General features: G+C 59.0%; 1 protein-coding gene across 3 annotated transcripts in view; it reads left to right on the forward strand.

The window, feature by feature from the left end:
• The window catches only part of NRAP (nebulin related anchoring protein), a 188,470-nt gene extending 182,011 nt beyond the window's left edge, over positions 1-6,459 (forward strand). For all 3 annotated transcript variants that reach the window (XM_073556640.1, XM_073556641.1, XM_073556642.1), the window contains 5 exons: positions 80-184; positions 407-514; positions 605-916; positions 4,175-4,324; positions 6,042-6,459. In XM_073556640.1, the coding sequence (XP_073412741.1) occupies positions 80-184; positions 407-514; positions 605-916; positions 4,175-4,324; positions 6,042-6,137 (771 nt within the window). In that variant the 3' untranslated portion in view covers positions 6,138-6,459. The remainder of the gene's footprint in view (positions 1-79; positions 185-406; positions 515-604; positions 917-4,174; positions 4,325-6,041) is intronic.
• The last annotated feature ends 8,276 nt before the right edge of the window (positions 6,460-14,735 follow it).

The raw sequence follows: 14,735 nt of genomic DNA on the forward strand, positions 1-14,735 counted from the left end.
GCGCCTCTTGGATTTTCCTTTCTCCCCCTGCCTATAACTTTTGCACAGTGCTGTATCTCTTCCACGTTTGTGTTTGCAGAGATTGTATAAATCGGGGGATCAGGACTCGCTGCACAGATGCTCGCTACCCGCAGACCATCCCGATTTCATCCGCGCTCGGGTCAACGCCGCTCAGATCAGTGACGTACGTTTCATTCTCTGGATTGATGGAATTAGTCGCAGTGATCTCTGTATGTCATGGAGCCGTGCGGGCAGACGACCTTATGACTTTGCTCATTTTCCTGCTTATATTTTGCCTCATATTTTAAATAACAAAATGAGCAGTGCTGCAGTGTAAAGCATAAGTAACATCTATGGACCATAAGATGTGGATTAAAATGATTTTCTGCTGTTTTTCTTTGGGCAGAAAGCGTACAGGACCCGGTGGGAGCAGTCCCGTGCGGTGGGCTATGACCTGCGCCTGGACGCCATTCCTTTCCAGACCGCAAAAGCATCCAGGGAGATCGCCAGTGATGTAAGGTGGATTTTAGCTCTTCCACTAGGGGGCAGCACCTCCGCCCAGGGGCATTTGGTCCTTTGCTTTAACATCATTTTTCTGCTGCAGTTGCGCTACAGAGAAGCCTTCGTGAGGGATCGGGGGCATCAGATCGGCTTCCGCAGCGTCAGCGATGACCCCAAAACACAACACGTCATGAGAATCAGCAAACTGCAGAGCGACCGCGAATACAAGAAACGCTCCGCGGAGGCGAGGTCCAAGGTGCGGACTCATCTGGATCAACCGGGATTCATCCAGGCCAAGAAGAGCCAGGAGCAGGCGAGCGACGTCCACTACCGGCAGCACCTGCACCAGTACACGTGCGACCCAGAGCAGCTGGCGCTGAAACATGCCAAGCAGGCGCACGGACTGCAGAGCGATGTGAGTGCCCCGTCCAGAACCAGACCAGTGCTGAACCGGGCCCAGTGCTGAACCCGGAGCCAGTGCTGATCCGGACCCAGTGCTGATCCAAACCCCGTGCTGAACCGGAGCCAGTGCTGAACCGGAGCCAGTGCTGAACCGGAGCCAGTGCTGAACCCGGAGCCAGTGCTGAACCGGAGCCAGTGCTGAACCGGGCCCAGTGCAGAACCCGGACCCAGTGCTGATCCGGACCCAGTGCTGATCCGAACCCCGTGCTGAACCGGAGCCAGTGCTGAACCGGAGCCAGTGCTGAACCCGGAGCCAGTGCTGAACCCGGAGCCAGTGCTGAACCCGGAGCCAGTGGTGAACCGGAGCCAGTGCTGATCGGAGCCAGTGCTGAACCGGAGCCAGTGCTGAACCCGGAGCCAGTGCTGAACCGGAGCCAGTGCTGAACCGGGCCCAGTGCAGAACCCGGAGCCAGTGCTGATCCGGAGCCAGTGCTGATCCGGACCCAGTGCTGATCCGGACCCAGTGCTGATCCGAACCCCGTGCTGAACCGGAGCCAGTGCTGAACCGGAGCCAGTGCTGAACCCGGAGCCAGTGCTGAACCCGGAGCCAGTGCTGAACCCGGAGCCAGTGCTGAACCCGGAGCCAGTGGTGAACCGGAGCCAGTGGTGAACCGGAGCCAGTGCTGATCGGAGCCAGTGCTGAACCGGAGCCAGTGCTGATCCGAACCCCGTGCTGAACCGGAGCCAGTGCTGAACCGGAGCCAGTGCTTAACCAGAGACAGTGCTGAACCCGGAGCCAGTGCTGATCCAAACCCTGTGCTGAACCGGAGCCAGTGCTGAACCCGGAGCCAGTGCTGAACCCGGAGCCAGTGCTGAACCCGGAGCCAGTGCTGAACCGGGCCCAGTGCAGAACCCGGAGCCAGTGCTGATCCGGACCCAGTGCTGATCCGGACCCAGTGCTGAACCGGAGCCAGTGCTGAACCGGAGCCAGTGCTGAACCCGGAGCCAGTGCTGAACAGGAGCCAGTGCTGAACCCGGAGCCAGTGCTGAACCCGGAGCCAGTGCTGAACCCGGAGCCAGTGCTGATCGGAGCCAGTGCTGAACCGGAGCCAGTGCTGATCCGAACCCCGTGCTGAACCGGAGCCAGTGCTTAACCGGAGACAGTGCTGAACCCGGAGCCAGTGCTGATCCAAACCCTGTGCTGAACCCGGAGCCAGTGCTGAACCCGGAGCCAGTGCTGAACCCGGAGCCAGTGCTGAACCGGAGCCAGTGCTGAACCGGAGCCAGAGCTGAACCGGAGCCAGAGCTGATCGGAGCCAGTGCTGAACCGGAGCCAGTGCTGATCCGAACCCAGTGCTGAACCGGAGCCAGTTCTGAACCGGAGCCAGTGCTGAACCGGAGCCAGTGCTGAACCGGAGCCAGTGCTGAACCGGAGCCAGTTCTGAACCGGAGCCAGTGCTGAACCCGAGCCAGTGCTGAACCCGGAGCCAGTGCTGAACCCGGAGCCAGTGCTGAACCCGGAGCCAGTGCTGAACCCGGAGCCAGTGCTGATCGGAGCCAGTGCTGAACCGGAGCCAGTGCTGATCCGAACCCCGTGCTGAACCGGAGCCAGTGCTGAACCGGAGCCAGTGCTTAACCGGAGACAGTGCTGAACCCGGAGCCAGTGCTGATCCAAACCCTGTGCTGAACCCGGAGCCAGTGCTGAACCCGGAGCCAGTGCTGAACCCGGAGCCAGTGCTGAACCGGAGCCAGTGCTGAACCGGAGCCAGTGCTGATCGGAGCCAGTGCTGAACCGGAGCCAGTGCTGATCCGAACCCCGTGCTGAACCGGAGCCAGTGCTGAACCGGAGCCAGTGCTGAACCGGAGCCAGTGCTGAACCGGAGCCAGTGCTGAACCGGAGCCAGAGCTGAACCGGAGCCAGAGCTGATCGGAGCCAGTGCTGAACCGGAGCCAGTGCTGATCCGAACCCCGTGCTGAACCGGAGCCAGTGCTGAACCGGAGCCAGTTCTGAACCGGAGCCAGTGCTGAACCGGAGCCAGTGCTGAACCGGAGCCAGTTCTGAACCGGAGCCAGTGCTGAACCGGAGCCAGTTCTGAACCGGAGCCAGTGCTGAACCGGAGCCAGTGCTGAACCCGAGCCAGTGCTGAACCCGGAGCCAGTGCTGAACCCGGAGCCAGTGCTGAACCCGGAGCCAGTGCTGAACCCGGAGCCAGTGCTGAACCCGGAGCCAGTGCTGATCGGAGCCAGTGCTGAACCGGAGCCAGTGCTGATCCGAACCCCGTGCTGAACCGGAGCCAGTGCTGAACCGGAGCCAGTGCTTAACCGGAGACAGTGCTGAACCCGGAGCCAGTGCTGATCCAAACCCTGTGCTGAACCCGGAGCCAGTGCTGAACCCGGAGCCAGTGCTGAACCCGGAGCCAGTGCTGAACCGGAGCCAGTGCTGAACCGGAGCCAGAGCTGAACCGGAGCCAGTGCTGATCGGAGCCAGTGCTGAACCGGAGCCAGTGCTGATCCGAACCCCGTGCTGAACCGGAGCCAGTGCTGAACCGGAGCCAGTGCTGAACCGGAGCCAGTGCTGAACCGGAGCCAGTTCTGAACCGGAGCCAGTGCTGAACCGGAGCCAGAGCTGAACCGGAGCCAGTGCTGATCGGAGCCAGTGCTGAACCGGAGCCAGTGCTGATCCGAACCCCGTGCTGAACTGGAGCCAGTGCTGAACCGGAGCCAGTGCTTAACCAGAGACAGTGCTGAACCCGGAGCCAGTGCTGATCCAAACTCTGTGCTGAACCCGGAGCCAGTGCTGAACCCGGAGCCAGTGCTGAACCCGGAGCCAGTGCTGAACCCGGAGCCAGTGCTGATCGGATCCAGTACTTAACCGGAGCCAGTGGTGAACCCGAGCCAGTGGTGAACCGGAGCCAGTGGTGAACCGGAGCCAGTGGTGAACCGGACCCAGTGCTGAACCGGACCCAGTGCTGAACTGGTCCAGTGCTGAATCGGGCCCAGTGCCGAACCGGGCCAAATCATGTCCCAGCAGCAAGCGAGGGCTCGTCTATGGGGGTCGTCCATTATTATTATAGCACCATTTATTCCATGGCGCTTTACATGTCCATAAGGCTCATCTATAGTGGTGGTCTGTGTGGCTTGTGTATTGGGGTCATCTACGGGGCTCATACAGGAGGCTCATGTCTATTGGAGTCGCCTATGGGGCTCGTGTATGGGGCTAATTGGCCGCTGTCCTAACATTAGTAATTGTAATCTGATGTTATAATTTTAGGTTAAATACAAATCTGATTTGAACTGGATGAAAGGAGTCGGGTGGACGCCCCCCGGGTATTACAAGGTGGAGCTCGCCCGCCAGGCTGCCGAACAGAGGAATGCAGGGGACGGAGAGTGGCAGCAATCAGCAGAGAGAGACTACGGAGAGGTAGGTAACCCAGACAGACAGAGAGACAGCGACTCCTGACACTGGGGGTACAGGATAATGACGCTGACACTCGGGGTACAGGATAATGACACTGACACTCGGGGTACAGGATAATGACGCTGACACTCGGGGTACAGGATAATGACGCTGACACTCGGGGTACAGGATAATGACGCTGACACTTGGGGTACAGGATAATGACACTGACACTGGGGGTACAGGATAATGACACTGACACTCGGGGTACAGGATAATGACACTGACACTGGGGGTACAGGATGAAGACGCTGACACTCGGGGTACAGGATGAAGACGCTGACACTCGGGGTACAGGATGAAGACGCTGACACTCGGGGTACAGGATAATGACGCTGACACTCGGGGTACAGGATAATGACGCTGACACTGGGGGTACAGGATAATGACGCTGACACTCGGGGTACGGGATAATGACACTGACACTCGGGGTACGGGATACTGACACTGGGGGTACGGGATAATGACACTGACACTGGGGGTACGGGATAATGACACTGACACTGGGGGTACAGGATAATGACACTGACACTCGGGGTACAGGATAATGACCCTGACACTGGGGGTACGGGATAATGACACTGGGGGTACAGGATAATGACACTGACACTGGGGGTACAGGATAATGACACTGACACTGGGGGTACAGGATAATGACACTGACACTGGGGGTACGGGATAATGACACTGACACTCGGGGTACAGGATAATGACACTGACACTGGGGGTACGGGATAATGACACTGACACTGGGGGTACGGGATAATGACACTGACACTGGGGGTACGGGATAATGACACTGACACTCGGGGTACAGGATAATGACACTGACACTCGGGGTACAGGATAATGACACTGACACTCGGGGTACAGGATAATGACACTGACACTCGGGGTACAGGATAATGACACTGACACTGGGGGTACAGGATAATGACCCTGACACTGGGGGTACAGGATAATGACACTGACACTGGGGGTACAGGATAATGACCCTGACACTGGGGGTACAGGATAATGACCCTGACACTGGGGGTACAGGATAATGACCCTGACACTGGGGGTACAGGATAATGACGCTGACACTGGGGGTACAGGATAATGACGCTGACACTCGGGGTACAGGATATTGACACTGACACTGGGGGTACAGGATAATGACCCTGACACTCGGGGTACAGGATAATGACGCTGACACTCGGGGTACAGGATAATGACCCTGACACTGGGGGTACAGGATAATGACGCTGACACTCGGGGTACAGGATAATGACGCTGACACTCGGGGTACAGGATAATGACCCTGACACTCGGGGTACAGGATAATGACACTGACACTCGGGGTACAGGATAATGACGCTGACACTCGGGGTACAGGATAATGACACTGACACTCGGGGTACAGGATAGTGACGCTGACACTCGGGGTACAGGATAATGACACTGACACTCGGGGTACAGGATAATGACACTGACACTGGGGGTACAGGATAATGACACTGACACTCGGGGTACAGGATAATGACCCTGACACTGGGGGTACAGGATAATGACACTGACACTCGGGGTACAGGATAGTGATGCTGACACTCGGGGTACAGGATAATGACACCTGGGGTATAGGACTATGACCCCCAACTCTCGCGCCTCGTCTGTCTGACTCGTTTCTTTGTTTTCTCAGGGTGGAGCGGATGTAGAATCTTTCGGTGATATAAACAGAGACGCCTCCGAGATTCTTCAAGTAAAACGGAGAAGAACTCTTCCTGTGAAGAAGTGAGGGCGCTGATCCCGCGGTGTCGGGTGATGATGATGTTGTGGACTCGCTGAGCGGCTTTTGCTTCTTCGTATTTTCCTGTATTATTGAAACGTCATTCTCATTAATATGATTATTTATTCTCCCGGTGACCTCGCAGCGCCGCTCCTCTCCTCTAGAGGGCGGTGTATAGTAGTGATGTATGTATGTGACCTATCACTCCAGTGGATTGCGCCGTAGCACTTACTGTAGGACTGGCGGGATCAGTTTTCATACAATCCAAATTATTCGAGAAACGTTTGTAGAATTTTCAATTTGTTTGTACAGAATAAACACAATTAATGAAGCGAATGTGTCAGTCTCTAGGACCCTGCGGGATGCATTGGGCTAGACAATGACCTCACGGTGTGCCAAACCCTAAAGGTCATAGGTCATGGATATCAGTTTAGGAGTTGATCATTCAAGTCGGGAATGTAGTTACATAGTATCGGTGATGGGGCGGAGCTGGTAGCCTTCCATTATTTGAACGCCCCTAATTGGTCGGTTTAGGGACTGTTTAGCGCCCCCCTGACTGTAGGTGACATAGTCGCTGCTTTTTGGGGCACTGCACATTTATTGGCTTCTACCTATATCTGCGCCATGAGCACACGGCTATAATCAGTGTCTGCAGTTTAATGGCAATGTCTGTTGTAGTCTGGCATCCACCCCCTGTCTCTCCCCCATGCTTTTCACTGCAGCACTGCTTGCTCAGATTGGCTTGTGAGTATAAGTACCAGGTGAGCATTACGATTCCCAGTGCAATGACTAAAAACGACATCAACTAAAACATCGATGGAAGGTGATTAGAAAACTGCTGCTCAGACTGGGGGAGGAGCCTCTGTGCATAGGAGGAGCCTCAGTACCTGTGAGGAGCCTTTATAAGGGGACTCAGGAGCTCTGAAAGGGTGACCTCCTTTTGTCATAGCTATCTTTAGTGTACATTGGAGGGGACGGTCCTGAGACCACCACTCGGCAATTGCCCAGTTTACCCTCCCCATCCCTTAAGACTGGCAACAAATAAAAAAACTGAACTTGTGATAACTCCGAGCTCTGGTGAGACAAGAATGAGCGGCCATTAGTCAGGATCTGCCCAGAAGCCGAGATCCAGATGCCGGGGGAAGGACAGAAGTCTGGAGAATGAGGGGCAGGAGCGCGGAGGACAAGGGGCCGGAGCGAGGGGAACAGGGGGCAGGAGCGCAGAGGACAAGGGGTCGGAGCGCGGAGGACGAGGGGCAGGAGCGCGGAGGACAAGGGGCAGGAGTACGGAGAACAAGGGGCAGGAGCGAGGGGAACAAGGGGCAGGAGCGCGGGGAACAAGGGGCAGGAGCGCAAAGAACAAGGGGCCGGAGCGCAGAGGACAAGGGGCCGGAGCGCGGAGGACGAGGGGCCGGAACGAGGGGCAGGAGCGAGGGGAACAAGGGGCAGGAGCGAGGGGAACAAGGGGCAGGAGCGCGGGGAACAAGGGGCAGGAGCGCGGGGAACAAGGGGCAGGAGCGCGGGGAACAAGGGGCAGGAGCGCAGAGGACGAGGGGCCGGAGCGAGGAGGACGAGGGGCCGGAGCGAGGGGAACGAGGGGCAGGAGCGCGGGGAACAAGGGGCAGGAGCGAGGGGAACAAGGGGCAGGAGCGAGGGGAACAAGGGGCAGGAGCGCGGGGAACAAGGGGCAGGAGCGCGGGGAACAAGGGGCAGGAGCGAGGGGAACAAGGGGCAGGAGCGCGGAGAACAAGGGGCAGGAGCGCGGAGAACAAGGGGCAGGAGCGAGGGGAACAAGGGGCAGGAGCGAGGGGAACAAGGGGCAGGAGCGCAGAGGACAAGGGGCAGGAGTGAGGGGAACAAGGGGTAGGAGCGCAGAGGACAAGGGGCCGGAGCGCGGGGAACAAGGGGCCGGAGCGCGGAGAACAAGGGGCAGGAGCGCGGGGAACAAGGGGCAGGAGCGCAGAGGACAAGGGGCCGGAGCGCGGGGAACAAGGGGCAGGAGCGTGGAGAACAAGGGGCAGGAGCGCGGGGAACAAGGGGCAGGAGCGCGGGGAACAAGGGGCAGGAGCACGGGGAACAAGGGGCAGGAGCGCGGAGGACAAGGGGCCGGAGCGCGGGGAACAAGGGGCAGGAGCGCGGAGAACAAGGGGCAGGAGCGCGGAGAACAAGGGGCAGGAGCGCGGGGAACAAGGGGCAGGAGCGCGGGGAACAAGGGGCAGGAGTGCGGGGAACAAGGGGCAGGAGCGCAGAGGACAAGGGGCCGATGCGCAGAGGACAAGGGGCCGGAGGGGAACAAGGGGCCGGAGCGCGGGGAACAAGGGGCAGGAGCGCAGGGAACAAGGGGCAGGAGCGCGGGGAACAAGGGGCAGGAGCGAGGGGAACAAGGGGCTGGAGCGCAGAGGACAAGGGGCCGGAGCATGGGGAACAAGGGGCCGGAGCGCGGAGGACAAGGGGCCGGAGCGCGGGGAACAAGGGGCCGGAGCGCGGGGAACAAGGGGCCGGAGCGCGGGGAACAAGGGGCAGGAGCGAGGGGAACAAGGGGCAGGAGCGCAGAGGACAAGGGGCCGGAGGGGAACAAGGGGCAGGAGCGCGGAGGATAAGGGGCAGGAGCGCGGAGGATAAGGGGCAGGAGCGCGGAGGATAAGGGGCAGGAGTCTGGAGAATAAGGGGCAGGAGCGCGGCGGATAAGGGGCAGGAGCGCGGCGGATAAGGGGCAGGAGCGCGGCGGATAAGGGGCAGGAGCGCAGAGGATAAGGGGCAGGAGCGCGGAGGATAAGGGGCAGGAGCGCGGAGGACAAGGGGCCGGAGCGCAGGGAACAAGGGGCAGGAGCGCGGAGAACAAGGGGCAGGAGCGCGGGGAACAAGGGGCCGGAGCGCGGAGAACAAGGGGACGGAACGCGGGGAACAAGGGGCAGGAGCTCGGGGAACAAGGGGCCGGAGCGTGGAGGACAAGGGGCAGGAGCGCGGGGAACAAGGGGCAGGAGCGCGGGGAACAAGGGGCAGGAGCGCGAGGAACAAGGGGCAGGAGCGAGGGGAACAAGGGGCAGGAGCGCAGAGAACAAGGGGCAGGAGCGCAGAGGACAAGGGGCCAGAGCGCAGAGGACAAGGGGCCGGAGGGGAACAAGGGGCAGGAGCACGGGGAACAAGGGGCAGGAGCGCGGGGAACAAGGGGCAGGAGCGCGAGGAACAAGGGGCAGGAGCGAGGGGAACAAGGGGCTGGAGCGCGGGGAACAAGGGGCAGGAGCGAGGGGAACAAGGGGCAGGAGCGCAGAGGACAAGGGGCCGGAGGGGAACAAGGGGCAGGAGCGCGGAGGATAAGGGGCAGGAGCGCGGAGGATAAGGGGCAGGAGCGCGGAGGATAAGGGGCAGGAGTCTGGAGGATAAAGGGCAGGAGCGCGGAGGATAAGGGGCAGGAGCGCGGAGGATAAGGGGCAGGAGCGCGGAGGATAAGGGGCAGGAGCGCGGAGGATAAGGGGCAGGAGCGCGGCGGATAAGGGGCAGGAGCGCGGCGGATAAGGGGCAGGAGCGCGGCGGATAAGGGGCAGGAGCGCGGAGGATAAGGGGCAGGAGCGCGGAGGATAAGGGGCAGGAGCGCGGAGGACAAGGGGCCGGAGCGCGGGGAACAAGGGGCCGGAGCGCGGAGAACAAGGGGCAGGAGCGCGGGGAACAAGGGGCAGGAGCGCGGAGGACAAGGGGCCGGAGCGCGGGGAACAAGGGGCAGGAGCGCGGGGAACAAGGGGCAGGAGCTCGGGGAACAAGGGGCAGGAGCTCGGGGAACAAGGGGCAGGAGCGCGGGGAACAAGGGGCAGGAGCGCGGGGAACAAGGGGCAGGAGCGCGGGGAACAAGGGGCAGGAGCGCGGAGAATAAGGGGCAGGAGCGCGGAGAATAAGGGGCAGGAGCGCGGAGAATAAGGGGCAGGAATGTGGAGGATAAGGGGCAGGAATGTGGAGAATAAGGGGCAGGAATGTGGAGAATAAGGGGCAGGAATATGGAGGATAAAGGGCAGCGCTGGGAATATTGAGGACAAGGGGCAGGAGCGAGGGGAACAAGGGGCTGGAGCACAGAGGACAAGGAGCCGGAGCACGGGGAACAAGGGGCAGGAGCGCGGGGAACAAGGGGCAGGAGCGCGGGGAACAAGGGGCAGGAGCGCGGGGAACAATGGGCAGGAGCGTGGGGAACAAGGGGCAGGAGCGCGGGGAACAAGGGGCAGGAGCGCGAGGAACAAGGGGCAGGAGCGAGGGGAACAAGGGGCAGGAGCGCAGAGAACAAGGGGCAGGAGCGCAGAGGACAAGGGGCCGGAGGGGAACAAGGGGCAGGAGCGAGGGGAACAAGGGGCAGGAGCGCTGGGAACAAGGGGCAGGAGCGAGGGGAACAAGGGGCAGGAGCGAGGGGAACAAGGGGCAGGAGCGCGGGGAACAAGGGGCAGGAGCGCGGGGAACAAGGGGCAGGAGCGCGGAGAACAAGGGGCAGGAGCGCAGAGGACAAGGGGCAGGAGCGAGGGGAACAAGGGGCCGGAGCACGGGGAACAAGGGACAGGAGCGTGGAGGACAAGGGGCCGGAGCGCGGGGAACAAGGGGCCGGAGCGCGGAGAACAAGGGGCAGGAGCGCAGAGGACAAGGGGCAGGAGCGAGGGGAACAAGGGGCCGGAGCACGGGGAACAAGGGACAGGAGCGCGGAGGACAAGGGGCCGGAGCGCGGGGAACAAGGGGCCGGAGCGCGGAGAACAAGGGGCCGGAGCGCGGGGAACAAGGGAAAGGAGCGCGGGGAACAAGGGGCCGGAGCACGGGGAACAAGGGGCAGGAGCGAGGGGAACAAGGGGCAGGAGCGCAGAGGACAAGGGGCCGGAGGGGAACAAGGGGCAGGAGCGCGGAGGATAAGGGGCAGGAGCGCGGAGGATAAGGGGCAGGAGCGCGGAGGATAAGGGGCAGGAGCGCGGAGGATAAGGGGCAGGAGCGCAGAGGATAAGGGGCAGGAGTCTGGAGGATAAAGGGCAGGAGCACGGAGGATAAGGGGCAGGAGCGCGGAGGATAAGGGGCAGGAGCGCAGAGGATAAGGGGCAGGAGCGCAGAGGATAAGGGGCAGGAGCGCGGCGGATAAGGGGCAGGAGCGCGGCGGATAAGGGGCAGGAGCGCGGCGGATAAGGGGCAGGAGCGCGGCGGATAAGGGGCAGGAGCGCGGCGGATAAGGGGCAGGAGCGCGGCGGATAAGGGGCAGGAGTGCGGCGGATAAGGGGCAGGAGCGCGGCGAATAAGGGGCAGGAGCGCGGCGAATAAGGGGCAGGAGCGCGGCGAATAAGGGGCAGGAGCGCGGCGAATAAGGGGCAGGAGCGCGGAGAATAAGGGGCAGGAGCGCGGAGAATAAGGGGCAGGAGCGCGGAGAATAAGGGGCAGGAGCGTGGAGGATAAGGGGCAGGAATGTGGAGAATAAGGGGCAGGAATGTGGAGAATAAGGGGCAGGAATATGGAGGATAAAGGGCAGCGCTGGGAATATTGAGGACAAGGGGCAGGAGCGAGGGGAACAAGGGGCTGGAGCACAGAGGACAAGGAGCCGGAGCACGGGGAACAAGGGACAGGAGCGCGGAGGACAAGGGGCCGGAGCGCGGGGAACAAGGGGCCGGAGCGCGGGGAACAAGGGGCCGGAGCGCGGGGAACAAGGGGCCGGAGCGCGGGGAACAAGGGGCCGGAGCGCGGGGAACAAGGGGCCGGAGCGCGGGGAACAAGGGGCAGGAGCGCGGGGAACAAGGGGCAGGAGCGCGGGGAACAAGGGGCAGGAGCGCGGGGAACAAGGGGCAGGAGCGTGGGGAACAAGGGGCAGGAGCGCGGGGAACAAGGGGCAGGAGCGCGAGGAACAAGGGGCAGGAGCGAGGGGAACAAGGGGCAGGAGCGCAGAGAACAAGGGGCAGGAGCGCAGAGGACAAGGGGCCGGAGCGCAGAGGACAAGGGGCCGGAGGGGAACAAGGGGCAGGAGCGAGGGGAACAAGGGGCAGGAGCGCGGGGAACAAGGGGCAGGAGCGCAGAGGACAAGGGGCCGGAGCGCAGAGGACAAGGGGCCAGAGGGGAACAAGGGGCAGGAGCGCGGGGAACAAGGGGCAGGAGCGAGGGGAATAAGGGGCAGGAGCGAGGGGAACAAGGGGCCGGAGCACGGGGAACAAGGGACAGGAGCGCGGAGGACAAGGGGCCGGAGCGCGGGGAACAAGGGGCCGGAGCGCGGAGAACAAGGGGCCGGAGCGCGGGGAACAAGGGGAAGGAGCACGGGGAACAAGGGGCCGGAGCACGGGGAACAAGGGGCAGGAGCGAGGGGAACAAGGGGCAGGAGCGCAGAGGACAAGGGGCCGGAGGGGAACAAGGGGCAGGAGCGCGGAGGATAAGGGGCAGGAGCGCGGAGGATAAGGGGCAGGAGCGCGGAGGATAAGGGGCAGGAGTCTGGAGGATAAAGGGCAGGAGCACGGAGGATAAGGGGCAGGAGCGCGGAGGATAAGGGGCAGGAGCGCAGAGGATAAGGGGCAGGAGCGCGGCGGATAAGGGGCAGGAGCGCGGCGGATAAGGGGCAGGAGCGCGGCGGATAAGGGGCAGGAGCGCGGCGGATAAGGGGCAGGAGCGCGGCGGATAAGGGGCAGGAGCGCGGCGGATAAGGGGCAGGAGCGCGGAGAATAAGGGGCAGGAGCGCGGAGAATAAGGGGCAGGAGCGCGGAGAATAAGGGGCAGGAGCGCGGAGAATAAGGGGCAGGAGCGCGGAGAATAAGGGGCAGGAATGTGGAGGATAAGGGGCAGGAATGTGGAGAATAAGGGGCAGGAATGTGGAGAATAAGGGGCAGGAATATGGAGGATAAAGGGCAGCGCTGGGAATATTGAGGTGTCACAAAAACTTCATGGATTTGTCAATAGCGTAACAACGTTCGGAATGTTTATAATTGTCAGTCAGTAACCATAGAAACAGCTACTAAAAGAGTGAAAAACACAGAAGAGGCAAAATATGAAAAACAAAACTTGTTTCAGTCTCAGAACTTTTGGCCACGACTCAGTTACCCGTTAATAACAGTAACAAACATTATTTTTATTGTTATTACTGATAATAACAATTACTGCAGGTGAACAACTGGCTACGTCGATGGTGCCGTCAGCAACGATTTGGATTTCTGGATCACGGAGTGAACTACTTATACGATGGACTACTTGCTAGAGATGGGGTGCACCTTACGAAGACTGGAAAGCATGTATTTGGAAGTCGCCTTGCTACACTTGTAAGGAGAGCTTTAAACTAGAACAACATGGGAAGGGAAGCAAAAGACCAGAAAAAGCCATACACCTGACAAATGCTATTGAGAACTCTGCTAATAGAAGTGGAAAGGAAGAACAAAGACGAAAGAATCTAATTAATAAAAATATTGGAGAAAGAGAAACCAATCACAAACTAAAATGTTTCTATACTAATGCACAAAGCATGGGCAACAAACAAGGAGAATTGGAACTACTAACACAGGAAAAGAAATATGACGTCATTGGAATCACTGAAACTTGGTGGGACGATACACATGGTTGGAATACAAGACTAGAAGGATACAACTTATTTGCAAGAAACAGACTTGATAAACGAGGAGGGGGTGTTGCATTGTATGTTAGAAACGCGTATATCTGCACAGAGATTGAAGCTTCAGAGACTGGGAGTTCTGTGGAAACTGTTTGGGTAAGAATACAAGGACAGAACAATGGAAAGGACACCATTGTAGGCATTTACTACAGGCCGCCTGTGCAAGCTGAAGATATGGATGAACTCTTTATGCATCAAATGGCCAAGTTCTCCAAAAAATATGACATAGTTGTCATGGGAGATTTCAACTATCCAGACATTTGTTGGGAATCTCTCTCAGGCAAAACTAACAGGTCAAGGAAATTCTTATCCTCTCTTGCTGACAACTTTATCTTCCAAAAGGTAGGGGAGAAAACAAGGGGAACTGCTACCTTGGATCTAATCCTTATAAACAGGGAGGAAATGGTTGAGGAGGTAAAAGTGGCTGGAACCCTAGGAGGTAGCGACCATGCTATTTTAGAATTTTGGATAACTAGAGGCGGAAGACCTGTGAAGACTCAGACGTCAAGGTTAGATTTCAGAAAGGCAGATTTTAAGGGATTCAGAAAGATAATTGGAGGGATCCAATGGCTGGATATCCTTAAAGACAAAAATGTCCAGGAAGGATGGGAAATCTTGAAAAATGAAATTCTCAATGCACAGTTGTTAACAATTCCGAAAAGAGGGAAGAATAGGAAGCATTTAAGGAAACCAGGATGGGTGAACACAGAACTTAAGCACATGCTAAAAAGGAAGAAAAAAATGTTTATAAAATGGAAAGAGGGAGGCATATCTAAAGAAGAATATAATGCTGTCTGCAGAATCTGCAGGGCACAAATCAGATTATCTAAAGCTGAAAATGAATTGAGGCTTGCAAGAGATGTCAAAAGCAATAATAAAGGATTTTGGGGATATGTCAAAAGTAAAAGAAAAGTCAATGATGCTATAGGATTTTTACAGGATGAAAATGATGAAATGGTAAGACAGGATGTTGAGAAGGCTGAACTTTTAAATTCCTATTTTGCATCTGTTTTCTCTCA

The sequence above is a fragment of the Dendrobates tinctorius genome, unplaced genomic scaffold (assembly GCF_039654945.1).
Source record: "Dendrobates tinctorius isolate UK_male_01 unplaced genomic scaffold, ASM3965494v1 ptg000236l, whole genome shotgun sequence".
NCBI classification, from domain to species: Eukaryota; Metazoa; Chordata; class Amphibia; order Anura; family Dendrobatidae; genus Dendrobates; species Dendrobates tinctorius.